Source organism: Mobula hypostoma, chromosome 23, assembly GCF_963921235.1.
Source record: "Mobula hypostoma chromosome 23, sMobHyp1.1, whole genome shotgun sequence".
NCBI lineage: Eukaryota > Metazoa > Chordata > Chondrichthyes > Myliobatiformes > Myliobatidae > Mobula > Mobula hypostoma.
In genome coordinates, this window is record NC_086119.1 from 5,594,079 (window position 1) to 5,622,001 (window position 27,923).

Here is a 27,923-nt window from a genome sequence, read left to right on the forward strand (position 1 = left end):
TGATTGAATGGTAGAGGAAGACTCGATAGGCCAAGTGCTCTAGTTCTGCTCCTATATTTTGTGGTCTTATAAATGCCAGCATGGAGTGGTGGAGCTAAATGGCCGTTGTCACGGCCATACATCCTAAGTGATTGTCAGGAGTGGTGCTGACGCTAACATTGAACTCTCACCTTCTGTAGCAAGAGGCCTCCATCTCATCAGTGAGCAGGAGAGGGATCTCTGGCAAAGGGAAGCTTCCACGGGTGGAACCAAGGGAATAAATTGCACAAGCTGATCATAGAAACATAGAAAACCTACAGCACAATACAGGCCCTTCAGCCCACAGTGCTGTGCCAAACATGTACTTGCTTTAGAAATTACCTAGGGTTACCCATAGCCCTCTAATTTTCTAAGCTCCATGTACCGGTCCAAGAGTCTCTTAAAAGACCCTATTGTATCCACAAATGCAATTGTTAATTGCGACTAAACGCATGGGAAATTAAAGTATCACACATCAAAGTTGCTGGTGAACGCAGGAGGCCAGGCAGCATCTCTAGGAATAGGTACAGTCGACGTTTCGGGCCGAGACCCTTCATCAGGACTAACTGAAAGAAGAGCTAATAAGAGATTTGAAAGTATGTTAGTATTGAAGTCAGCGAGTTCAGCTTCACACAAAGAGTAACCAGTGGACTCTTGGTCGACTGGTGGAGAAAAATATTAATTACCAAACTGGGTAAAAGCTTGAAGATTTTCTCAGTATGACCAAAGGTAAAACAAACAGCCTTTTAAACTCAGGACTGAAGTTTTAAGATCACACTATTCTTGTATTTTCAAGATCAGAATCAGGTTTATTACCAGTGAAACATGCTGTGAAATCTGTTGTTTTGCAGCATCAATACAGTACAATATGTAAAATAAACTGTAAATTACAATAAGAACCATATTTTAAAAGCAATGACTAGATAGTGCAGGAGTAGTGAGGTGGTATTTATGGGTTCATTGTGTGTTCAGAAATCTGATGGTGAAGAGAAGGAAGCTGTTCCAGAACGATTGAATGTGTATCTTCAGGCTCCTGTACGTCCTCCCAGATGGTGGCAATAAGAAGAAGACATGTCTTCTCTTCTGCGCAAAATGTGGCAAAGACTATCTACGTTACTTTGTATGAACTCCTGAAGTGATGAAGAGAAGCTTCTGATTGTTTGTCTTCTTTCTATTCTCCTTTTCTGCAGAAAATGCAGCAAAGACTGTCTACGTTACTTTGTCCTGGGTGGTGAACATATTTATTATAATATCTTTGACGGACAGAGTTCATGTGGATGCAGAACAGATCTGCCATCTCCAAAGGGATCCTACCACCAAATATATCTTTGCTTTCTTCCCTCTCTCTGCTTTCCACAGGGAACGTTCCCTCCATGATTCCCTTGTCCATTCATCCCTCCCCACTGATCTCCATCCCAGCACTTATCCCTGCAAGCAGCCAAAGTGCTACACCAGCCCGTTGACCTCCTCCCTCACCTCCATTCAGGGCCCCAAATAGTCCTTCCAGGTAAGGCAACACTTCATCTACAAATCTGCCGGCGTCATCTATTTTGTCTGGTGCTCCTGGTGCGGCCTCCTGTACATTGGAGAAACCCATTGTAAATTGGGGGAGCCACTTCATTTTCAATTTAGAGCAGTTCTATTCCATCCCTCAAAAGCGGAACTTCCCAATGACAAAACATTTTAATTCCGACTCCCATTCCTGTTCTGACATGTCATTCCATGGCCTCCTCTTGTGCCACAATGTGGCCCACCCTTGGGGTGGAGGAGCAACACCTTATATTCTGTCTGGGCATAAATATTGATTTCTCCTTCCACTCCTCTCTTCTTCTATTCCCCACTTTGGCCTCTTATCTCTTCTCACCTGCCTATCACCTCCCCCTGGTGCCCCCCACTTCCCTTTCTCTTATGGTCCACTCTCCTCTTCTATCAGATTTCTTCCTCTCCAGCCTTTCCTATCCACCTGGCCTTACTTATCACCTTCTAGCTATCCTCCTTCCCCACCCCCCCCCACCTTTTTATCCTGGCATCTTCCCCTTTATTTCCAGTTCCTGAAGAAGGGCTGACTATTTATTCATTCCCACAGATGCTGCCTGACCTGCTGAGTTCCCCCAGCATTTTGTGTGTGTGTGTTGCACACACTCTGTCTGTTTAATTGTGTTCCTCCTTTGAGACATTAAGAGCTTTTTGCACACCATTCACCATTTTGAGAGTGAGAAGAGGGAGCGATGCCGTGTAAGCTGAGGATTGAATGAATTGCAGAAAGATATGAAAACCACCTTGGAACCAGAGGAATGGTTAATTATAATATTTGCTACAGACAACGGAAACCATGATTAGTAAATAAGCTTGTAATCCAGTGTTTGACCATCAGAGCCCTACTAGATAAACAAAACTGTGATGCAACAAAGCTTCCACTTTCTGCTAATGAAAATTTGAAAGTGTTTTAATAAGATGAATCCTTTGAATCTCATTGACAGTCATATTCATCTTGTGATCATTATATCCTAGCTATGCAATTACTGAGCTACAGTCACCCGGGATCTCGTATAATTTAATAGCAAGACATTCACTGTGAAACAAATCTCATTAGGAATGGTACTATCTTCTTGAGTTTGTCCTTGTTTAGTAGCTTCTAAAAGCTGGATCTAGACAAAAGATGGGATTTGCCCACAGCTATTTCCATTCATGTCCTCAGGTATTTGTCCCAGCTGTTGTAGACACCTGCTGGATGCAGTTCATAAAATATTGAATGTGTATCTTTAAGACATCAGGCACCTTCTGCTGTTTTCAAAATAATCACTTTTTTATATGAAGGCAGAGAAGGAACAGGAGGATACATGTCAATTGTGGGGGTATGGTAGCACATTTGATCTCCAGTGTCCTGGTGTGTCAGTATTTGCCCCTCAACCAGTGTTACTATGACAAAGTAGCCGGCCCTTATCACATTGTTCTTTGTGTGAGCTTGTTGTGTTCAGACAGAGTCCATGTTTCTTCAGTTTATCAATCACCAAACTTCAGATACACACTCAGTGTATTGGGTACACCTGTATACCTGCTTGTTAGTGCAAATATCTAGCAGCTCAGTGCTTAAAGGCATGCAGACATGGCCAGGAGATTTAGTTGTTGTTCAGACCAAACATCAGAATGGGGAAGAACTGTGATCTAAGTGACTTCAACCATGGAATGATTGTTGGCGGCGGATGGGGGGATTTGAGTGCTCAGAAACTGCTGATCTCATGGGATTTTCATGCACAAGAGTCGCTATATTTTACAGAGAATGGTGCGAAAAACTAAAAAACATCCAGTGAGCGGCAGTTCTGTGGAGAAAAATGCTTTATTAATGAGAGAGATCAGAGGAGAATGGCCAGAATGGTTCAAGCTGACAGGAAGGCTACAGTAACTCATATAAACACACGTTATGACAGTGGTGTGCAGGAGAGCATCTCTGAATGCTCTTGAAGTGGATGGATTACGGCAGCAGAAGACCACGCCAGCTTCCACTCCTGTCCATAATAAAGTGGCCACTGAGTGTGTTTGATTGGTTGTAGCATACTTTGGGACATCTGAAATTGTGAAAAATATTATATAAGTGGATGTTCTGTCTTCCTTCCTTTCCTTCCTTGTTATTTGTTTACTGGGTGAGGATTATGAGTGGGAACCCAGGGTGATTTCTCTTCTTGCCAACATGAGACCAATTCTAACTGGAATTTCTAGACTGAGTCTACATGAGATCTGCAAATTGAGCTCAGATCATAAAATATACGAAGGGTGATTGATAAGTTTGTGGCCTAAGGTAGAAGGAGTCAGTTTTAGAAAACCTTGCAGTTATTTTTCAACACAGTCCCCTCCTACATTTACACACTTAGTCCAGCGGTCGTGGAGCATACGGATCCCTTCTTTGTAGAAGTCGGCGTCTTGGACCTCCAGAAAGTGGTCCACAGCAGAGGTGATTGATAAGTTCGTGGCCTAAGGTAGAAGGAGATGAGTTATTAACTTAAAACTTTCTACATAATCACTGAAAGAGTTGAACTGCATGTGCATGTAACGAGAGCTGTATAACTCATCTCCTTCTACCTTAGGCCACAAAATTATCAATCACTCCTGCTGTGGACCACTTTCTGGAGGTCCAAGACGCCGACTTCTACAAACGTTTGTACAAAGAAAGGATCCGTAGGCTGGACTAAGTGTGTAAATGTAGGAGGGGACTATGTTGAAAAATAAATGTGCTAGGTTTTCTAAAATTGACTTCTACCTTAGGCCATGAACTTATCAATCACCCCTCACATGTGGGGCCTTGATAGACTTTAACGATTTGACCTCAGACTGCCATTTTTAAAATTAGTTTATTGTAAAATTCAACTTCAAAAGTGCCTATTCGGTTCGCCTCAGGGAATTTGAACTCTGGATGTGTTCCCTTTATCCCACTATGGGAAAATATTTAATATCCAATCTCCCCTAAGGATAATTAAGCATGATAAAGCAATGATAGGGAATACAACAAACCCTCAAGGGAGAGTTAATCTTCAAAGCATTTCATTCTGATCATCAGTCATAGAATGCTTGAGCTAGCCATTATGGAGAAGGTTCCAAGAGATCTTGACCTCCTTAAAAGATGTCTTTTCACTGAGTGAAAGCAGCTTGTGATCTTTGGGTTCAATCATCTCAGCCACAGAACTCTGCTGGAGAAGTTTTTCAGGATAAGTTCCTAAGCAGAGCCATTGACATCTTGCCATCCATGGCAGACATGAGGATGTTGTCTGGTGTTGGAGTGTGTCCCCTTCCATTCATAATACGAAGCAGTCAAGCCCATGTTTGTTACAAGACTGGACAGAACAATAAACCTCTAGTAATATGGCTACTATGGCTACTAGTTATTCAGTAGTGATTGCTTCAGCTCCTGGCTACAAGCTATAGTTCCACTGTGTGATGGAAATCCTTTGATCTTTTATTGAAAAGGTCAAAGGAGTAAAGGTAATCGCTGTAGTCCATCATCACTGCAGAATGTGTGTATGCCCAGGGAAAAGAAGTGGGCAGGAGAACTGTTGTGGATGATACCCACCCTGCAAACTGCCATTTCCAAATGCTCCTTTCTGGAAAGTGCTATAGAGCTATTAAAACAAAACCTTCATGCCACCTTGAACATTGACTTCTCTAACTTCCGCTAGGCCCCACCTCCCCCTCGTACCCCATCTGTTACTCTTTTTAATGCACACATTCTTTCTCTCACTCTCCTTTTTCTCCCTCTGTCCCTCTGAATATACCTCTTGCCCATCCTCTGGGTCACCCCCCCCCCGTCTTTCTTCCCGGACCTCCTGTCCCATGATCCTCTCGTATCCCCTTCTGCCTATCACCTGTCCAGCTCTCGGCTCCATCCCTCCCCCTCCTGTCTTCTCCTATCATTTTGCATCTCCCCCTCCCCCTCCAGCTTTCAAATCCCTTACTCACTCTTCCTTCAGTTAGTCCTGACGAAGGGTCTCGGCCTGAAACGTCGACTGCGCCTCTTCCTATAGATGCTGCCTGGCCTGCTGCGTTCACCAGCAACTTTGATGTATGTTGCTTGAATTTCCAGCATCTGCAGAATTCCTGTTGTTTGCGTTTAAATGCCACCTTAAAAGTTTCTTCCCCCAGGCAGTTTATCTGATCAACCATTCTAGTTAGCCCCCCCTCCCCACCTCCCTCTATCTATTACCTCGGTCACTGCACTGTACTGTAAACACTTTAAACCACTTTTTATAAAGCTGTTTACATTGTTAATATAGGCTGGTATTTATGTACATTCAATTCCATATCATACTTCTTGCTTTATTTTCATATAATCCCTTATTCTTAGAATTGTTGAATGGTGTTGTGTGACATGCCAACATTCCACAGCAAATTCTTAATACATGGAAATGTACTAAATAAAGTTGATTCTTGATCCTTGATACTTGAAAATCTCCAAAGTAAAGGGCATACACTAACCCTCTCTCCTGTCAACCACATGTCAGATTCCCCTCTGCCACTCCTGAGAACAAAGGAATAAGTATAAGCCACCTCCCATTTCTGGGGAGAAGACAGACATGGATGTTAAATTCCACCAATATATCGGATTGTACCAGCAGAATCTGTGGCCACGTGAATGTTTGAAGATCAAAGTCTCACACTGCCATTAAGCTCATGGTCCATTGGGCAGCAGTGATCCCTGCTCTTTGCCTACTTCAGAGTTTTGCACTGTGTACAACAGGCACATCAAAGCAGTAGAGACTGTAACATCCTCAAAATAGTTTTAAAAATAGACAGAGGTTAGTGTTATTTGTCACATGTACATCAAAAGGTACAGTGAAGTGTGCCATTTGTATCAACGACCAACACAGTACAGGGATGTACGGGAGGCAGCCCGCAACTATTGCCATGCTTCCAGTGCAAGCATAACATGCCCACAACTTAGTAACCCTAACCAATATGTCTTTGGAATGTGGAAGGAAGCTGGAGCACCAGGAGGAAACCTACGTAGTCATGGGGGAACATACTGACTCTTTGCTGACACCAGCAGGAATTGAACTCAGATCACTGGCACTGTAAAACTTTATGATAACGGCTACACTGTCACGTTGTTGTAGGTTGACATCTCCAGTACTGAGGTTTTAATTGCAGCTCTTGTATGAGGTTCCCAAATACTTCTACTATACTCTGAATTTCTATTTGACGAGAGATTATCGTCTGAATGTCATACCTGTCGATACCTTCAAAGCCTCCTTTTAATAAATAACATTCCAGTTTACTCAAGGCAATTGCTGGTCCATGAACCCTCAAAATCGCAACACAGCATTTAGGAGAGCTCTGAGAACCTAGCAAAACCGCAGCAGAAGCATACTCTGTGCCATCTGTCTCATTGAAAGCTTTCTGTTCCATTTATTTATATTTTTTATTTAGAGATACTGCACGGAACAGGGCCGTCCAGACTACTGAGTCATATTGCCCATTGCAGGGCAATTTAAGCCTAGACTAATCACAGGACAATTTACAATGACCAATTAACCTACTAGCTGGTACATCTTTGGACTGTGGGAGGAAACCAGAGCATTTGGAGGAAGCCCATGCGCACACGGGAACAAATGAGCAAATGTACGAAGTTGCTTACAGAGGACACCGGCATTGAACTCTGAACTGTGAGACTCCGAGCTGTAGTAGTGTGGCACCTGTAGCAGAGTCTGTACGCTGCGCACTGGACAAAACAACCACACCAAAACCCACAAGTCATCTTAAAACAAAGCAAGTACCCAAAAAGGAGACACCTGGATTGATGAAATGGTTGGCGCTCCTTTCAGAACTGCCCTTTCAGGATGGCCTATTTTCAATCAATCACTTTATTACTCAGCGAGGGAAGAGCCAGAAAGCAAGGTTTGGGAAGGGAATGGTGCACCTATCTTTACACTGATTAACCGTTTATTTTATTTAGAGATACAGTGCAGAATAGACCCTTCCGTCCCAACTAGTTACATCAACCAGCAACCACCTGTTTAACCCAAGCCTAACCACATGATAATTTACAACAGTGGACCCCAACCACCGGGCCATGGACCGGTACCGGGCTGCAAAGCATATGCGACCTGACCGCAAGGAAACGATATGATTTGGCAATATGAAACGATATGAGTCAGCTGCACCTTTCCTCATTCCCTGTAACGCACTGTTGAAATAACCTACCAAATCATACCAAATAACACATAAAACCTAAAATAACACTAACATATAGTAAAAGCAGGAATGATATGATAAATACACAGCCTATATAAAGTAGAAATAATGTATGTACAGTGTAGTTTCACTTAACAGAATCAGGAAGATTAAGCCAAAACCGATTTGTAGAAAAAAATCGGCGCGTACATGCATGTGCACGTCATGTATACACATGTCACGCATGCGCACACAGGTGCCCGCGCAAGGCTTCATGGTCATGGTAGTCTTTCTTGGGGTAAACACAAGTGTCCTGTATTTGACTGCTACTTTTGTCCCTTATTTGGGAGTGAAAAAGTTGGCAACCCTACATGAACACCACCCCCCGCCCCCACCGCCCCCCCCCCGCTGGCCGGTCCGCAAGAAAATTGTCAATATTAAACTGGTCCGCAGTGCAAAAAAGGTTGGGGACCCCTGATTTACAATGACCAATTAACCTACCCACTGGTATGTCATTGAAATGTGGGAGGAAACCAGAGCACCTGGAGGAAACCCACACATTTCATGAGGGGGAACGTACAAATTCCTTACAGACAGTGTCAGAATTGAACTCCAAACTCCGATGCCCTGAGCTGTCATAGCTAACCACGACACTACCGTGGCACCATCTAAAAATAATTTCTGTACAGAAACTACTTTTTCATGTTTTCTTTGAAGGTTTATTTCATGGGAAATTTTTAGAAACAAAGCTAATTGGGCATCCTTCCTCTCTTCCAGTAACCCCTCTCAATACTGCACAAGTGGTAGTTATAATCATCAGTACTTTACCTAAGTTGGTTACTGCTTTTGCCAAGGGGAATTTACTGCTTCTGTGATTTATTCATTCCATACACCACCATGACTTCTGTTTTTTCTTTAAGTTATTTTCACGTGATTTTGTTACAATTAAAAGATGTAATGGGTCCTGAAGTTCGTAAGTTCATTTGTCACAGACCAGTTGTTTCAAGTTATGTACTTTAGACAAGGCCAGCAATGAAAACTTCTGTAATGAGAACATTTAAAAAAGCAACCAAAATTACCAAGGCCCAGAGCTGGAGACTGGATAATTCAAATACCACACATGAAGATTTTATAAAGGTTGCTTTTAAAAGAGAAAGATAAATATTGTCAAATATTATTTTGATTTTTTTCCTCCAAATTAAATCTTTTTAAAAAATTGCTTTAATCATGGTTAGTTTTTCACTTCCGTTCCAAGTAATTGCTAGATGGTAATTGAATGGAAAGGACAGTCTTTAAATTTTCACAGCAATTTCTGCAGTCTCAGTTTGTCCTAAAGCACTTTGCAACCAGTGGTGTTGTACAGAAGAAAGATAAGATGGAGCATTATCTTCTCAAAGTACTGCACCCCATCACATCTGCCTTTAAAAGTATAATCTAGTATATTTGTCATCTCAGTACCATCAGCAGTGGTGATCATGAGGCTACTGGATCATTGAAAAAACCGATCTAGCTTACCATTGCCTTTAGAGAAGGAAATCTGTCGTCCTTCCTTGGTCAGGTCTGCGGGTGACCTCAAATGTACTGAGGTGACTCATGCTATCCTCTGAAACTGTCCAGCGAGCCACCCAGCTCAGGATGCTGTTCGTGCCGGATAACAAATTCCGACCTTGCCAAAATTGTGCACATCCTCTGAACAAATTTTATTTTTAGTTTTGAAGCAAGTAAGGGAAAATGGAATTGATCACATTTGGCTTCTCCTTCCTGCCTGGATCAGTAAATGTTAAAGGAGGAAGAGTGACTTAGTCCTCCAAAATACATTTGTGGTCATGAAAGATGTAATTATGCTTTGAATATATCACCACTGACTTTTTCTACAATACTTCTCTTTCATACAGAAGCAATTCTGTACTCATTGGTACTAGGCCCTAATGTTATAAAATTGCTGTCAATACACAGATCCCTCACAACACAAGTTGATAGGGTGGTTAGGAAGGCTCATTAGTCGGGGAATTAAGTTCAAGAGGTAATGTTCGAAGTTCAAAGTAAATTTATTAACGAAGTATATAGATATAAAACACCATATACAACCCTGAAATTCATTTTCTTGCAGGCACTCAGTAAATCTAAGAACCGTAATAGAATCAATGAAAGACTGCAACCAACAGGGCGGACAAACAACCAATGTGCAAAAGACAACAAACTGTTCAAATACCAAAAAAAAAAGCAATAAATATCGAGAATATGAGATGAAGTGTTCTTGAAAGTGAGTCCCTAGGTTGTGGGAACAGTTCAGGGATGGGACAAGTGAAGTTATCATGACTGGTTCAAGACCCTGAAGGTTGAGCAAGCCAGGGCTTTTCCCTTTGGAACGAAAGAAGATGAGACATGACTTGGTGGAGGTGTACAAGATGATAAGAGGCATGGATTGAGTGGATAGCCAGATAATTTTTCCTAGGACAGAGCTGGCTAATATGAGGGGCTATAATTTTAAGGTGATTGGAGGAAAGTATAGCGGGGATGTCAGAGGTACTGTTTTTACACAGAGAGTCGGGGTGCCTGGAACAATTTACCAGGGCTGGTGGTGGAGCAGATACATTAAGGACATACAGAGACTTTCACATGGATGAATGAAAAATGGAGGGCTATGTGGAAGGAATTGATTGAAATGATTTTAGAGTGGTTAAAGGGTTAGCACAACATCATGGGTATATCATACTATACTACTCGATGTTCTAAATAACCATGCTAACTGGATGCTTCACAAACTGAAGAGGCAGTAGATTGAAAACTTGAAGTATCTATGTTGTGCATCACCAAAATATGAGAAAACACATAGCCAGTGTAGTAATAAGCAAAAGATAAATTGGTCATGTAGATTTAATACTGCAGGAGATCAGACACTTCTTGTGATTCCACAGTGTTTGGCAACTGAAAGCTGAGTGACATTTGCAAACAGCATGGAGACAAACTGAAAGAGTGGGAGAGGAAGCTATGTTAGTGAATTTGGTAAGATTCATCAAGACTAAAATTAAACTTTGAATATTCTCAAAATCGGCAGGAGGTTATTTGAAAGGTCTCTGAGGTTTAAGACAATAAGACTATAAGATATTGGAGCAGAATTAGGTCATTCAGCTGTTCGTCTGCTTTGCAATTCTATCATGGCTGATTTATTATCCCCTTCAACCCCATTCTGCTGCCTTCTTCCAATAACCTTTGACACCCTTACTAATCAAGAACCTATCAAGCCCCACTGTAAATTTATCTCATGCCTTGGCCTTCGCAGCTGTCTGTGACAATGAATTCCACAGATTCATCACCCTCTATAAGTTTCTTTAATAATGATAATACATATCTGTCTCAAAGTTAACAACTTTGTTGTGGAGTTTCCGCCTGTTCTCTGTGTGCAATTGTTCTTCCCGACTGTGTTTTTATTCTCCTCTGCTGTGCAGGACTCCGCAGTGGAATGAACTTCAGCCACCCTTCAATGCAAACCATCCCTTGCTGCTCAGTGCTGATGCTGTCCAACATTATCAAAACCAGCTGGTTACAAGTAAGTTGTATTCCCTTACTTATCATTTTCACAGTGCAACCCTGCAATATACTGAAAGCAGTGTTAGTGACTTCTGTTCAGCAGAGCCTCCTTCCTTGGGATGATGTGTGGACCCCAGTGACAGCATTATTGTGCTGCTTCCACACTCAGGTTTCCCCTGCATAAGACTCATAGCTTGTGATTGGCATCATTTTTATTACCTTGCTTATTTCCCCCTTTTTATATATTAAAATATTTGAATACTTTGATACAGTAAAGTTTTTTGATTCACAGCTTTACTGTATCAAAGTAAAGGGACATAAAATTTGGGGTAGCACACACAAAATGCTGGAGGAACACAGCAGGTCAGGCAGCATCTATTTATTACTTATTTAAGCCCATTACTCTTACGGGGGCATAGGCCGCCAACAGCAGCAAGCCAGCAGTCTTTCAAGTTGTCCCAGGTGTAGCCATCTTCTTGCTGTCAGCTTCAAGGTTATGTGCTCTTTCACTGATCTTTATTGGCCCTGAAGCATCCACACAGACTTGTGGCCTTCACCAGACAACTTTATACATCTTCTAGGTGAAGATCCTTCCTCTCCCAAGGATCAGGTACTTGGATCTTCTGTTGTCATTTCTGTAGCTCTAGGTTTTATGGGTTAGGGCTGTGAGTCTTATGCCCAACTCTCCTGCTATCACAGCCGGGCTTGAGACCATCCATGGCAAAGTTAAGCATCATCTGTGGAGAGGAATAAAGAGTCAATGATTCAGGCTGGGACTCTTCATCAGAGCTCAGTCCAAAACTTCGACTCTTTATCCTTCTCCATAGATGCTGCCTGACCCGCTGAGTTCCTCCAGCATTTTGTCTATGTTACTCTCGATTTCCAGCATCTGCGGAATCTCATGTGTTTATGCGGTTTAAAGTTGGAGCAGGGTAATTTATAGGCGAAATGAGTAAGCTCATTTGGACATGAAAAGATGAGGCGACACTTCACCTGTGAGTTGGTTGGGGTTATATACTGTGTCCGGTGCTCCTGGTGTGGCCTCCTGTACATCGGTGAGACCCAACGTAGATTGGGTGACAGGTTCACTGAGCACCTATTCTTCCGCAGGAAGAAGCAGGATCTCCCAGTGGCCACCAATTTTAATTCCTCTTCCCATTCCCGTTCCGCTATATCAATCCATGGTCTCCTCTACTGTTGTAATGAAGCCATACTCAAGTCGGAGGAACAAAACCTTATATTCCATCTGGGTAGCTTCCAACCTGATGGCATGAATATCGATTTCTTGAACTTCTAGTAATGGCCTTGACCCCCGCCCCCACCACCACCACCACCTGCTTCACCATTCTCCAACCCCTTTTCCCTCTCTCACCTTATCTCCATGCCTGCCATCACCTCCCTCTGGTGCTACTCCCCTCTTCCATAGACTTCTGTCCTCTCCTATTCGATTCCCCCTTCTCCAGCCCTGCATCTCTTTCACCAATTGACTTACCAGCTCTTTACTTCACCTCTCGCCTTCCTGGTTTCACCTATCACCTCGTGTTTCTCCCTCCCTTCCCCCCACCATTAAAATCTACTCCTCGGATTTTTTTTTAGTGCTACTGAAGGATCTCGGCCCGAAATGTTGACTGTACTCTTTTCCATAGATGCTGCCTGGCCTGCTGAGTTCCTCCAGCATTTTGTGTGTGTTGTTTGGGCACGAAACATGATACCCTCAAAACAAAATGTCTGTGGCCTTTGGTTCAGCTGAAACTTAAGACCTGAGATTGGTAGATTTTAGTTAAGTATGGGAATTGGGATGAATACCTTTTTCTCAGCTTTAATTACATCAACTTTGTCATAAGCACAAGAGATTCTCCAACTGCTGGACATCAGTAACACGCACAAAATGCTGGAGGAACTTATCAAGTTAGGCAGCATCTACCAGGAGGAATGAACAGTTAAGGTTTCAAGCTGAGACCCTTCATCTGGACTGGAAAGGAAATGGGAAGAAGCCAGGAGAGGTAGATATAGTGTATATGGATTTCAGCAAGGTATTTAACAAGGTAAGGCTTATTGCGAAAGTAAAGAGGCATGGGATCCAAGGGGACATTGCTTTGTGGATCCAGAACTGGCTTGCCCACAGAAGGCAAACAGTAGCTGTAGACAGGTCATGTTCTGCGTGGAGGTCAGTCACCAGCGATATGCCTTAGGGATCAGTTCTGGGACCCCTACTCTTCATGATTTCTATAAATGACCTGGATGAAAAATTGGAGGGATGGGTTAGTAAATTTGCTGATGACACAAAGGATAGTGTGGAGGATAGTCAGAGGTTACAGTGGGACATTGATAGGATGCAAAATGGGCTGAGAAGTGGCAGATGGAGTTCAACCCAGATAAGTGGAGGTGGTTCATTTTGGTAGGTTAAATGTGATGGCAGAATATAGTATTAATGGTAAGACTTGGCAGTGTGGAGGATCAGAGGGATCTTGCGGTCCAAGTCCATAGGACACTCAAAGCTGCTGCACAGGTTGACTCTGTGGTTAAGAAAGCATATGGTGCATTGGCCTTCATCAATCGTGGCATTGAGTTTAAGAGCCAAGAGGTAATGTTGCATCTATTTAGGACACTGGTCAGACCCCACTTGGAGTACTGTGCTCAGTTCTGGTTGCCTCACTATAGGAAGGATGTGGAAACCATAGAAAGGGTGTAGAGGAGACTTACAAGGTTGTTGCCTGGATTGGGGAGCATGCCTTATGAGAATAGGTTGCGTGAACTCGGCCTTTTCTCCTTGGATCAACAGAGGATGAGAGGTGGCCTGACAGAGGTGTATAAGATAATGACAGGCATTGATCATGTGGATAGTCAGAGGCTTTTTCCCAAGGCTGAAATGGCTAGCACAAGAGAGCACAGTTTTAAGGTGCTTGGAAGTAGGTACAGAGGTGATGTCAGGGGTAAATTTTTACGCAGACAGTGGTGAGTGCGTGGAATGGGCTACCGGTGACAGTGGTGGAGGCAGATATGATAGGATCTTTTAAGAGACTCCTGGATAGGTACTTGGAGCTCAGAAAAATAGAGGGCTATGGGTAACCCTAGGTAATTTCTAAGGTAGAGATGTTCGGCACAGCTTTGTGGGCTGAAGGGCCTGTATTGTGCTATAGGTTTTCTATGTTTCTAAGAACGAGTACGGCTTCCTCCCCTCTCCTTTCCAGTCCTGATAAAAGGTCTCAGCTCAAAACATCGGCTGTTTATTTATCTCCATAGATGCTGCCGGACCTGTTGAGTTCCACCGGTATTTTCAGAATTGCCATGACCTAATTGATTAGTAGAGCAGGTCCAAATGGATAATGGCCAACTCTTGGCCATCTATTCCATCTTCCAGATCTGATGCTGAGTTCTGTTAAGGCATGTTTCCACCATGCTGTCCACTCCCGTGGTGTCACACGTATTAGATGCTTGCACAGTGAGTGATATCACAGTATTTGATCATGTTGAATACCATTAGCTAAAGGAGATGCTAGCTGTGTCCAATATCCACAAAGGCTCTTACCACAGATATTACTGAAGACTGGGAATTCTGGCCGCCTTTTCCTCCAACCTCCAAAATTCCCAAAGTTCCCAACAATAACTTTCATAGACAGGACTGTGTTGCAATGGAATAGTGCTTGTTGTACCAAACTGGTGCCTTGATAATCACTTTGTAGTCATGACTTTATTTGCCACCACAGCATCTGAAGAAATAGAAAAAATAAAGTGAATTGTGAATTAATGTCAATACCATCAGCTATAAAATTTAGTTTTCTGAAGATCCATTTGGTTCACTCATTTCCTTCAGTGAAAGAAAACTGTTATCGTACTCTTTCTGGAGTGCAAGTGATTATGACCCACATATCATAACTACCCTCTGAAAAGCATACTCAGTTCATTGGGAATTAGAGATGGGTGGTAAATGCTGGCTTTACCCTTGATTTGTGTATGAATAGATCTGGTGTGTGCTCGTGTTGACATGTCGGCCCTGGTATATTTTACATCTACTATATTTAGTTTATATACAATGTGATGAAACTAATCAATAGCAAAGAAAATTACTGCATATGCAATAACTGATGCAAGCATATGTAGAAGTTAGCCATTAGACTAGGTTATAATTAGACTTAACACCTTGGGTTTATAAAAACAATCAGAGTTCTTTCCTCCCATCATTACCAGCTGACTCCTGCTAAAACAATGTGGTTTGTCTGTCTGACGAATGAGCTCAAAACACTCATAGTGAAATGGCTGCAAGTTCTGAGGACGAGTAGAAAATATCTGGACTTGCTGAAAGGGGTTAGCAAAAACTGCTGTTTCCTTGAGGAAATAAAGAACTGGTTACTGAATATCCTTTGGAAAGAAACAACACTGGCTCCATTTACCTTTCTCTGTTGGTGACTTCCATCGTTAAGTAGCACATTGGCAGTGTCATAGAGCCACCGAGTTACAGGCTACACCTGACCTAACTTGTCCAAGGTGCCTACCAACTGCTTTTGTTCAGCACTTTTCCCTCCAAATCATTCCTCTCTATGTACCTGTCTAAATATTTTTTAAACATTGTAATTGGACTTGCATCTACCACTTCCTATGGCAGCTTATTCCATCACCACTTGTGTGGGAAAGAACTCCCTCTGAGATCTCTTTTAAACCTTGCCCTCTCACAATCCTATACTTCTTCACTGGGAAAGTGATTGTGACTGTGACCCCAGCCATAGCCCTTATGATGTTATAAATCTCCATAAAGTACCCCCTCAGCCTCCTTTGCTCCAGTGAAAGTAGTTCCAGCCTATCCAATCTCTCCTTATAGCTCCTGGCTCCATTTCTGCACCCTTTCTAGCTTAATCACATTCTTCCTATAGTGTGATGGTGGGAAAGGCCCAGAGTACTCCAAGTTCAGTGATGTGTCACTCAGATCCCAAGAGAAAACTACATATAATTGGCAGTCTTTGCATTTCAAAGACAAGCTGGATTACAGGCCACTATTAATGGGATGGCTTGCCAAAAGAAATTGGGAAAGTTAAGGATAAACATAACTTAGGTGTACCTAGGCTATATGGGGTTAAATTCAGGATGTGAGTGAGAACAGTAATGAAAAACAAATGGAGCATCATGATTATCATTAAGGAACTGCTCAGTTCAAGAATTTGTAGCTGCCTATCATTTTGTTGAAGTATTAGCATTCTGTCAGTTATTTGGTTACATTATCTGTCCAAGTGGAGATGAAAGTCCCCAGCTGACCACTCACAGAGGCCTCGCACGGAATCTCATAGTCTGCTGCAGTTAGCGAGTGATCGGATGCTGCATTAGTAGTCATTATATTTGATTAGAGTTGACCTTTGTCCTCTAGGGTCAGCGAACAAGTACCTAGTGATTTTATTTTCCCTCTTTCCATGCAAGGTACCTAAATAATGCTTTTACCTTTTTGTATGGAACGGTGTGGAAAGTTGTGGTTTTTGCAAAGCTTGTTTTGAAGTTATTCTGCAAAATAAAATGTTCTAACAAATGTGGATGGACGTTGTGTGCATTTGTGGAACTATACAAGTATTGCTGGATCACTGAAAAGGTTCAGAATAAGTGAACAGAATAAATTTGAGTCTAATTGCAATCAGACCTTAATGTAAAATGGGAACATAACATCTTTTTGAGTTAGTTTACTTGCTACTTTCTCTGCTGTAGGTACCACAGTTCCATTGCAACTTCCATCCAGTTGCCTGTTTGTCATGTGAATATTGCCAAGACTGTCTGCTGGCTATGGTCCATGGTGCAAAAGGGGATGGTTGGGTTATAGGGAGCACAATGTCTGAACCTGACCCAAATTCTTTCACATGTTTTCACAATCTCCACTGGGCATTAATGCTTCAGAGATTGAGTTTTTCACAGCACTGACGTCAACATAGGGACTTCCAAGTCTGTTCCAGCTTGACTACTAGGAAAGAAAAGGATAAAAGTATTAAACATGCACGCACATTGGTCATCACATTCAGTTCCTTCGAACTGTGCAGGACCAAATGCCAGGAGGTGTATGCAACCTTAACTGATGTCTTCTCACACGGTTAGCACTCGGAGACCCGTTAGTTGCAGGCTACTGCCTCAGTTTACTCATCTCGGCACTGAACTGAGGCTGTGGCCTGCAAATAATGGGCTCCTGGACCAGCTTCAGTGATGAACTGCCTTTGTGGCTATGGACTTCGTTCGTGAACTTTAGTTCTGAGTGTTATTTGTTTACTTTGTATTGTTTACACAATTTGTTTTTTTTCCACACATTGGGTGCTTGGCGGTCTTTTTTAATGAGTTCTATAGGGTTTCTTTGTTTGTGTGGCTGTCTGTAAGAAGATGAGTTTCAGGGTTGTATATGGAATATATACTTTGAACTTTGACTGCTGAAGTCAGATCTCTTCAACCCTGTGTGTAATCTTGGTATCTCCTTATAGTCTGAACTCCACATCACAGGCTGAGATAGACAGCATTTGCTAAACCACTGCATCATGGTTCTGCTTTCCTGCTTCAAAATATGGAGAACAAGTCCTTACTCCTGCATTAGAATGTTTTGAGAAAATCAGCATTTCTGACAAGTGTATAATTTATTTAGCAATTTATTTTTCTATAACTAGATTCAACTTCCTCTGCGTGTGTTGATGGGGTAGTCTGTCTCCCACAGACATCCACATGCCTCTTTAGCAAAAAGGCTCAAGGTTATTCTAAGCACATTAAATTCAGTTGAAATAATAATGTTAAATATTCATGCTATGCTTCCAAAGTCACCATTTTATTCATTTGTCTTTTTGTTTTTTTTTCTTTTTTTGAATTTCTTTTGAAGCACTAATTGTTGGCTAATTTTCTGTGGGTGGTGGGCACTCTCTAGTTACTCACTCGGCTGCTTGTTGTTCCTAAGAGAGTTTGTTGGTGGGAATTGGTTTCAGAATGTACCCAGGACTGTTTACTCAATATCCCTGGAGCCCTTTAAGCCTTAGACCCTCGCAATGAGTGACAGAGGCCATTTCATATATTATGTTTGAATCAGTTCTCTGCCTGTGCCACCCAGATCTAATTTTTTTTTGGAGTGAACTTGGCATAGCTGGGTCAATGGACTCTATTAATCATACAGTACAGAAACACACTCTTCAGCCCAAGCAATCTATGTCGACCAAGATTCCCATCAAAACTAATCCCATTTGCCCACGTTTGATGCATATCCTTCTAAATTTTTCCTACCCAGATTCTCTTAAAGACAAATTAGCTTTATTTGTCACATCTACATTGAAACATACAGTGAAATGTGTGTCATTTTTTGCGTCAACGACCAATACAGTCTGAGGATGTGCTGAGGGCAGCCCGCAAATGTCACCATACATCCGACACCAACATAGTATATGCACAACCTAACCCGTACGTCTTTAGACAGTGAGAGGAAACCGGAGAATGCAGGGGAAGCCCACATGCTCAAGGGGAGATGTACAGACTCCTAATGGCTAGCGGTGGGAATTGCACTCCGATCTTACAGTTGCCATTGTAAAGCGCTACACTATCTACGGTGCTACTGTTCCACCCTTCTCCTGACGTCTTAGCAGAATGTTCCAAAACTGTGGAATGTTTCATCATGTGAAGAGCAGAATAGTAAATTTAAATTGCTAGATTACAATAAAGCTAGTTTGAAACTTTTCAATATGATGTTACACATATAAGAAGTCCGTGTTTCTTATTTTACCAATTCAACAAATTTTTTTCCCTTCATTCCATACAAAGGTGAGATCCATTTTCTGTCCTTGCTGCTGAATGATTCGTTCATTTATTCTCTTTGTTGGATAGCGTGCACATAGATAAAAACACACTGTTGCTGTGCCTGCAGGGGCCCACCAAACATAAAGAAAGGCAGCCATTAGAAAACTCGTGGAGAGAGGGTAGCTAATAGTTCAAGTGCCAATATGTCAGCTAGAAAATAAATAAATTGCTTTAAAAATATATTGAAGTGATTAAAACAAAACTGTCAATTTTAAAGAAACATTGCCTTTTATAATATTGACTTAAGAGTCAATTCTTTACAAAAGAAGTGCTGGAGAAAATATGCCTAACGAAGGAAAACTGCACACTCCTGATGTGGCAGCGGCTTGGATTGAGCCTTATCCCCTGGGCAAAAGGATGAGCCACAAGGTAATCGCATGGTACTCTGACCACTCCTGTGGGACGCACTAATGAAGGATAAGAGAAATACAATCTCCATACTGGCTGATTGTTAGAAAACTTTAATAATTAATTAGTGTAGAGCTATTGCACCCCAGGGTCAGGAATCAAGGGGGAATCTTCAGGCAGCTTTATGTGCAACACTGAGTGGTCATGTTCAGGATGTAAGTGGGATGAACATGATCTTTGTTCAGCTAATTTTACAAAGTGGTACAGGAATAGAGAAAAAAATGCAGCTGTGATTTCAATTCCAGTGTTTGTATAAACCATTTTTTTCCCATATTTTTACGGCAGGGGTGTGAGTATTTTTCATTATCTTAGAACAGAAATGAAGATTGCACAGTTCTCTGTAAGCAATAAATAAGGCTAGTCTGTAGCTGTGAACAATTGATCACAATTTATTTACTTCGAATGAAAACAGAGAAACAGCCTTAAAGATGGAGGTTACTGGTGACTGAATCACTTTAACTGCAGGAGCAGTTGGCACCTCTGCTCCATCCACCAAAAGCAGAACTTCCTGATGGCCAAACAGTCTAATTCCCATTCCCATTCCCATTCCAACATGTTGGTCCATGGACTCCTCTTGTGCCAAGATGAGTCTACTTCTTGTATCGGATTCCTTCCTCTCCAGCCCTTTAGCTTTCCTGTCCTCCAGGCTTCACCTATCACCTTCTGGCTAGCCTCCTTCCCCTCCCCCACCTTTTTATTCTGGCATCTTCACCCTTCCTTTCCAGTCCTGAAGAAGGGTCTTGGCCCAAAATGTCAGATATTTATTTCTTTCCATAGATGTTGCCTGACCTGTTGAGTTCTTCCAGCATTTTGCGTGTGTTATTTTGTACTGGTGTTTTTGGGTGATACTCAACAACTCCATTTATTTTTCCCTGAAAATGGTCTTGCTAATATTATTGAAAGGCTTGCTGTTACTTATAGTCGGGTCATTGTTCTCAGTAAGTGAAGACATCAAGTCCTGATTTTATCAAATGATATTGTGGAATATTTTTACCAGGTCTCAGAGATGATAGCTTGTGATTTTTCTATGAAACCTGTCGTCGATGAAGTGGAACTCTGGGATTGTACAGCAAGCACCCCAAACAAGAAAATATAAAGTTGTGCGTCAAAGTATTTTGATTTGTTGTTAAGTATGAATCTAAAGCGGTCTTGGTATCAGTGTATACATGTGCACAGGAGAAGAGAGTGTGGAGCATCTGGTCTAAGTGTCATTGCGCTTTGGGCTATATTCATGCATGGAATAATATTCATGAATATTCTACACAAGTTGACAAAAATTGAAAGTATGGGGTGTTTTTTAATGGCATTATTATATGTGATGTTAACAGGCTGCACCTGACAAAGAATGAATGACTCTTCTAAAGGAGATTTCCATGTTGTAAATTCTTTTATAATAGACTCTGGAGAGGATGAGACAGTGTGTATATGCTACATGACTAATGGCAAGAGCTCCCATATTAAACACTGTGACTGCACTCCACTCAGCTGTTTATGGCTCTCACTCACTTCCTGATAACTGAATGATTATTGGCAAACAGGTTATTCAGTGAACAGGAAACAACTGCTTCTCGTTATGTTGACATGAGCAGACACAATCTGTCTCCAACAGATTTCTCCTCGTGTCTCCAGCACAAAAACGGTTCAGACCACAGTATGTTATCATTAAAGAGGAATTGAACTCATAATTGTAATTGGTGGTCAGGTGAAATGTCATTTGCTCGTGCTACAGAGCCCTGGCCTTGTTTCTGTGAAGAGCAGGTCAGAGCCATTCTGACTTCTTCTTCGGATGTTGAGGAAATGATTGCAGAGAGGAATTTCCTGCTGCAAGCACTTCCTTCATAAATTTGATTGTTCTGTGGACAGGAAGCATTTGCAATAACTAGGTCTTTCCCACAGTTACATCAACAGATTTAAAATAGAAGCGAATATCTTACAACTTAATATTTAAACACCCACTTACTGGTATTGACTATAGGAGCCATGGACACTCTAGGGTCTGGAAAGGGAAGGAACTGCAAACAGTTGCCCATGCTCTTAGTTTTCCAACCACCTAAGGCCAACCAAATGATGTAGCCAGGACACCTTCTTCTAATTACTGCATCATAGGCAGTAATTAGAGCCTGTCTATGTACCACCATAATGGAGAGGGTACAGGAACCTGAAGATCACTCAACATGTGGGGACAGCGTCTTCCCTGCCGCCATCAGATATCTGAATGAAATCCATGAACACTGCCTCACTATTTTGCTATCTTTTTGCACAACCTATATATTTATTTTTAAATATTTCTAATTGCAACTTATAGTAATTGTTTATGTATTGTACTGTACTGCTGTCACAAAACAACAAATTTTATGTCAGTGATAATAATCCTGATTCTGTTCATGATTCTGATTTTGGATTCTGCCCTGAAAAATTTTAGTAATGTTCTTCTGCACTTATTGGCAAATTAGTTTTGTTACTACACTATCATAAAAGGTAGTTTTACACATTCAGAACACAATTTTCTCTTGAATAGCCTATATTTTCTTTTGCAAGCAAGAACCTGAGGTTTACGCATGTCCTGTCCAATGTGGTGTTTTTACAGTAGATCCCCAGAAAAGTGCTACTATTTGTAGAGAGATCCCAGGAGAATTAGATAATTCGTAAAGCTTTTTGGTGAGTGCCAATATTTCTAGAGGACCCATAGTAAACTTGCCTGTATTTTCAGGAGTTCCATATTCCAAGGGGTCTCTGGGAAGGTTTCAACATTAACAGGGCACCCACAGGGAAAATCACTGCAGCGGCAAAGCAGAGTAAATGGCCCTTGGCAGGGAGTGAAAACATATCCTTGCTAGTTTGTCAGCAACAAGTTCTAATGGTATTTTCTCTTTGACAGTGGCATCACCGGGCAGCCCTAGACCCACCTTTACACGCCATGAGTCTTGTGACAGTCTTGGGTCAGACCACAGTGGCCAAGAAGATGAGGAGTGGTTATCACAGGTGAGGTTTCCAAGGAATTAGCTTTATATTATCTGAAGCAGAGCCTTGTGCTGAACATAAATGTGTACCCTTCATAAACTTGATCTTGTTCAAATCTGTGCTGCCCTTTTCTTCATAGGCACCAACTCTTATATTGAGTCTTGTTGCTGGAAAGACTTATATTTCAATGTTCCTGTTCATGTTGAAATCTCTCCACAGCCTTGCGTTCCTCTCTCTCTTTGTATCTTCCTTCATCTCCATCTCTTGGAGACCTCTAATTCTAGCCTCTTCCATAAATGTTATTTCTGACATCTCACTATTGGTAATTGTAATTTAAGCTGCATGGTCCCTAGCCATGGAAACCTCTCTCTGTCCCATGGCATTTTGTGTGCATCAGTGTGTAGATTTCACCTAAAACACCACAACATTTCACAGGTCATAGAGGCCAAGATGCACTATCCAGTTCGTGCTGAACCCAGATCACAGCCCACCATACCCGTCTCATCCATGTAGCTGTACAAACTTCTCTTAGGTGCTGCAATCAAAACCACCTTCACCACTTCTGCTGGCATCGCCCTCTGAATGAAGAAGTTTCCCTTCAGGTTCCCCTTAAATATTTCACCTTTCATCCTTAGCCTATGGCCTCCAGGTCTGGTCCCACCCAACTTCAGTGAAAAAAGCCTGCTTGCATTTACCCTATCTATACCCTTCATAGTTTTGTAGACCTCTATCAAATCTCCCCTCAGTTTTCTAAAAGGTGCCTTTCCTTCATTAAAAGTGTTACATAAGCAGGTTGTTGGTATCTTTTTGCTGGTTTTCTGTGGAGAAAATGAATGTGTAGATCATTGCTTCAACTTAGCCTATGCTTTTATAGTGATTTCTAGCACAACATTCCAATTGTAGGATCAAAAATTTGAGGTTATACAACTGAGGTCCCATTTCTTTAGGATGTTCTAAACACTATGCAATTTATGATTTTATTTCAGAAATTACAAGCACAGTTATAAAGATTATAAAGATTAGCTTTATTTGCCACAACCAACACAGTCCGAGTTTGCTGGGGGCAGCCCATGCTTCTGAGACCAACATAACATGCTCACAACTCTCTAAACCCATTGTTTCAGTAATGGCATGGTGTTGTTAAGGAAAATTATATCGATCATCACTGTTGATTCTCAGAACTAACTAGGAATGGGCATGAAGTTGCCTGTAATGCCACATATGTGAGAGAATTTCACACACTCAGCAATTCAGGAACAGCTTCTTCCCCTCTGTCATCTAATTCCTAAATGGACTTTGAAGCTTTGGACACTACCTCACTTTTTTAATACACAGTATTTCTGTTGTTGCACATTTTTAAATAATCTATTCAATATACATAATTGATTTACTTGTTTATTTATTAAGTTTTATTTATTATTTTCTTATTCTCTCTCTGCTGGATTATATATTGCATTGAACTGCTGCTGCTAAGTTAACAAATTTCACATCACATGCTAGTGACAATAAACCTGATTCTGAATTTTAAAAAGCTGATTTTGGTTGGAGTTACGTGAGTGAGTCCATCATGCCTCTGCTGTTTCTAGGAAAGAGCCATCCTGTTTTTAAAGATTAAAGATTAGCTTTATTTATGACTTCATACATCAAAACATACTGTGAAATGTGTCATTTGCATCAAATCAAATAAGCGAGGATTATACTGGGGGCAGCCAACAAGTGTTGTCACATTTCCAGCAGCAACAGAGCATGCCCACAACTCACTAACCCTAACCCGTAGTCTTTGGAACGTGGAGCAAACTGGATCACCTGGAGGAAACTTGCAGGGACATGGGGAGAATGTACCAGCTCCTTGTAGACAGCGGCAGGAATCGAACCCACTCTTACAGCTGGTGCTCTAATAGCTTTATGTTAGCGTGGTGCCCCCACTCTCACTCTAGCTCGATGGTCATTGTGCTGTAGCTTTTTCCTTTGAGGTTTTATACAATTGCCTTTTGGAATTTAGTCCATTGAATTTGCTGTGTAGTCAGTTTGCAGGATAAACCTCTGGCTGTGGTGCCTTTAGACACCTGGGCAGCAAATGTGCCACTATCACTTTAAAACAAGGTTTGTCAGGGTATGACAAGCCCTCCCCTTTTACTGTTGTCTCAGACTTTAAATGAAGTTGTTTCTGATGATAACTACCTTAATTGCATGAATAAAATCTTTGTCTATTCAGTATCGGAAAAGGCCAAAGGCCATTAATTATCCCGATCACTCTGATACTTTTTCCCATCACATTAGCCTTGTGAAACCTCTGTGCAAGAGTTCAGAATAATACATCCCCTTTCTAATGCGGTGTCTTATATGCGGAGGTGAGTTTACCCCTAGCTCCCAGGGGGTGGAAGAATAACTCACCTGCTTTTAAAAGCTATATCAAGACAGTCCCAAGGGGTGGCTGATGCAGACAGGTTTGAGTACAAGAAAAGGTGATGCAAACAAGACTGCGCTGTGCAGTAGAGCAGCTGTTGCTGAAATCTCCTCTTCAGCATGCAGTGCAGTTAATGCGTGCTGTCAGAATGCAAGGTAGGTACAATATGTCTGCATTCGATGGAACAGCCGGTTCAGCACTAACAGCTGTCCATAGCCTCAGTGAAAACCACACAAGCATCTGCTCACTTTTCAGCTCTGCAACACTGATGGTGTCAGAGCTTAATCTGTAAAGCTGCTGTGAAAAAAATGCCCTGTTGTGAAAATAAAGGATTGTATTGCATTCTTTTTATTTATAGAACATAAAACCATACAGCACTGTACAGGCCCTTCAATCCACAATGTTGTGTCGACCTTTTAACCTACTCTGAGAACAATATAACCTTTCCCTTCCATACAGCCCTACATTTTTCATTCGTCCATGTTCCAATATAAGTGTATCTTAAGTGTCCCTAATGTATCTGCCTCTATTCCCCACTATGGCCAGGCGTTCCATGCACCCACCTCTGATATCCCTCCGATACTTTCCACCAATATTATGCTCTGTCATATTAGCCACTTCCATCCAGGGAAAAAGTGTCTGGTTATCCACTCAGTATATGGCTCTTATCATCTTGTATACTTCCATCAAGTCACCTCCCATCCTCCAAAGAGAAAATCCCCAGCTTGTTCAGTCTTCTTCATTAGGCATGCTTTCTAACCAGGCAGCATCCTGGTAAATCTCCTCTGCAGCCTCTCTGAAGCTTCCAAATCTTTCCTGTAATGAGGCAACCCGAGCTGAGAACATTTCTTATGCAAAGATCTGCAGTTTCCTTTACTTCAACTAGAACAGAAGTGGCTGCCTGTTGAGAGATCAGATATTATTGCAGTCCACAGTCATCCGATTTATACTGTCCTGGAATTCCTCTTTTGCACCAACCAGCTTCAACAGCCCGTATCCTAGTTCCTCTCACACAGCAGTGATTGTTCTAAAAGCACTAAGTTTCCAGAGCTACTTTCAAGAGATTTTTACAGATATTCCCACACCATGGTTTTTCAATAACCATATTTGTAATGTGCTAAAGCCGTGATTACAGATAGATAGGTGATCATGGGCTGGTAATCTGTTCAAGTGATTCACATATTTTATATAAAGAATGACTGATACCTGAACAGATTACAGGTAGGAGTTACATTTGGAACATTAAATCATTCATATATAAAGAATAAAGAATAACGGATGTGCAGGAATGAGTTGTAGACTGGTATCTAATCGGCAGTATCAAGTGATTTATAAACACTGTAATAGACACCTGGGTATGAGTTTCAGACAGCAGTCTAATTGAGGGATGGTTTAGTAATCAAGGAGTTCAGATATCTATTCCATATAGATAAATATTGACCTAGGTAAAAATTATAGGTTGGAATCTAACGGAAGGATTCAGGTGAAAAAGAAATCAAATAATACAAGCCCGGAAGTGATGATATATCATTAATCTAATGAGAGGGTTCAGATGCCTTCATAACCTGGGAGATAAGTAATTTAGAATTGTCATATGAGCCTTGAGATGTGGTTGTTAGTGCTGAAAGTAATCCGAAATGTCATTTTTTTTGTATAATGAATGTTTTTCTGTATTATGTATTAATCGAGTTGTTTCATTCAGTTTTTGGGTCAATTACTTTTCCTAAAGCAGCTGTCACAGTGTTGTGACAAATGTGATGTGAACTCAAGCATGGCAATCTCAATATCTGCAGATTAACTCGCGTAGATACTGTAAAATCTGTTGAGAGATGATTTGCTCGATACCTTTATAACCGCGCTTGTAATTTTAGTGATGGTGTCAGCTGTAAATGTGCTGGGATTCTCACCTTTGTGGCAGAAGAGTTCAAATCCAACTCCAAAGTCTCAAATGAATAACTCTGCTTCCCAACCAGTACAGGGTCAGAGGTGAACCACCTTTTAAATAAAAGCATGGACCTTTTGGCCTGTAAAATATCATTTTTTTCTTTCAAAGAAGACAGTTCACCTATTTACATATTTATTGCTGAATCCGTGTGGTTATTTAATTGCTGCTAGTGGGATGCTGTTCGTGATGACACAGTTTTTCTCAAGTCCCTTAATACTTTGTTCATTTTAAACATGAGAAATTCTGTAAATGCTGGAAATCCAAAGCAACACACAGAATATGCAGGAGGAACTCAGCAGGTTAGACAGCATCCATAAAATGAACAAACTGTCGATGTTTTGGGCTGAGACCCTTCTTCAGGACTGGAAAGGAAAGGGGAAGACACCTAAATGAAAAGGTTGAGGGAGGGGAAGGACGATAGCTGGAAGGTGATAGGTGAAGCCAGGTGGGTGGGAAAGGTAAAAGGCTGGAGAGGAAGGAATCGGATAGGAGAGGAGAGTGGAACAGTAGAGAAAGAAAGGAGGTGGGGACCCAGGGGGAGATGATAGGTAGGTGAGAAGAGGTAGGAGGCCAGAGTGGGAATAGAAGAAGAGGGGAGGAGTGGGGAATTTGTTTTTATTGGAAGAAGAAATTCATGCCAGTAGATTGGAGGCTACCCAGATGGAATATAAGGTGTTGCTCCTCCACCCTGAGGGTTGCCTCATTGAATGTTCATTTGTTATTTTCTAGCTTTATTTTACCATGTTCTGGCATAACAATTCTAGATAAAGCTGTCAGGCTCATCAGTACTTACACCCATTAACCCACCCCACCACCATTACATCATCAGCCTCTCCTCTCCAAAGCCCCTCAATACTCTTCACCTCCCCCATGCAGTGCCACTTTACACTTACACTCCACACTTCATCCCTACACTGACCAAATCACGGTCCTACTGTGTTTCATAGGCCTCGCTGCTACCTAGAAAAGTTCCTCTTGCCAAGAGTCACTTTGTTACCTTTATCATTTCCTGTCAGAGTCACCTTATGTTCAGATACTCCTGTACCTAGCGTCAGTCTTATGCATATAAACTAATCTTATGTATGTATGGCCATGCTCAAAAAGTCACTTATACTTTGTGTCTTTATAGGATTGCTTTTATATTTTTATTTATTGTGTGTGTGTGTTTTTTTTTTGTTTTCTATTGTGTTCTTTATGCTTACTGAG

At 41.6% G+C, this 27,923-nt stretch overlaps 1 protein-coding gene across 7 annotated transcripts in view; it reads left to right on the top strand.

Moving 5' to 3' along the window:
• Positions 1-27,923, top strand: part of bcas3 (BCAS3 microtubule associated cell migration factor) — a 987,973-nt gene that overhangs the window by 540,936 nt on the left and 419,114 nt on the right. For all 7 annotated transcript variants that reach the window (XM_063031775.1, XM_063031774.1, XM_063031776.1 and 4 more), the window contains 2 exons: positions 11,127-11,227; positions 22,283-22,386. In XM_063031775.1, the coding sequence (XP_062887845.1) occupies positions 11,127-11,227; positions 22,283-22,386 (205 nt within the window). The remainder of the gene's footprint in view (positions 1-11,126; positions 11,228-22,282; positions 22,387-27,923) is intronic.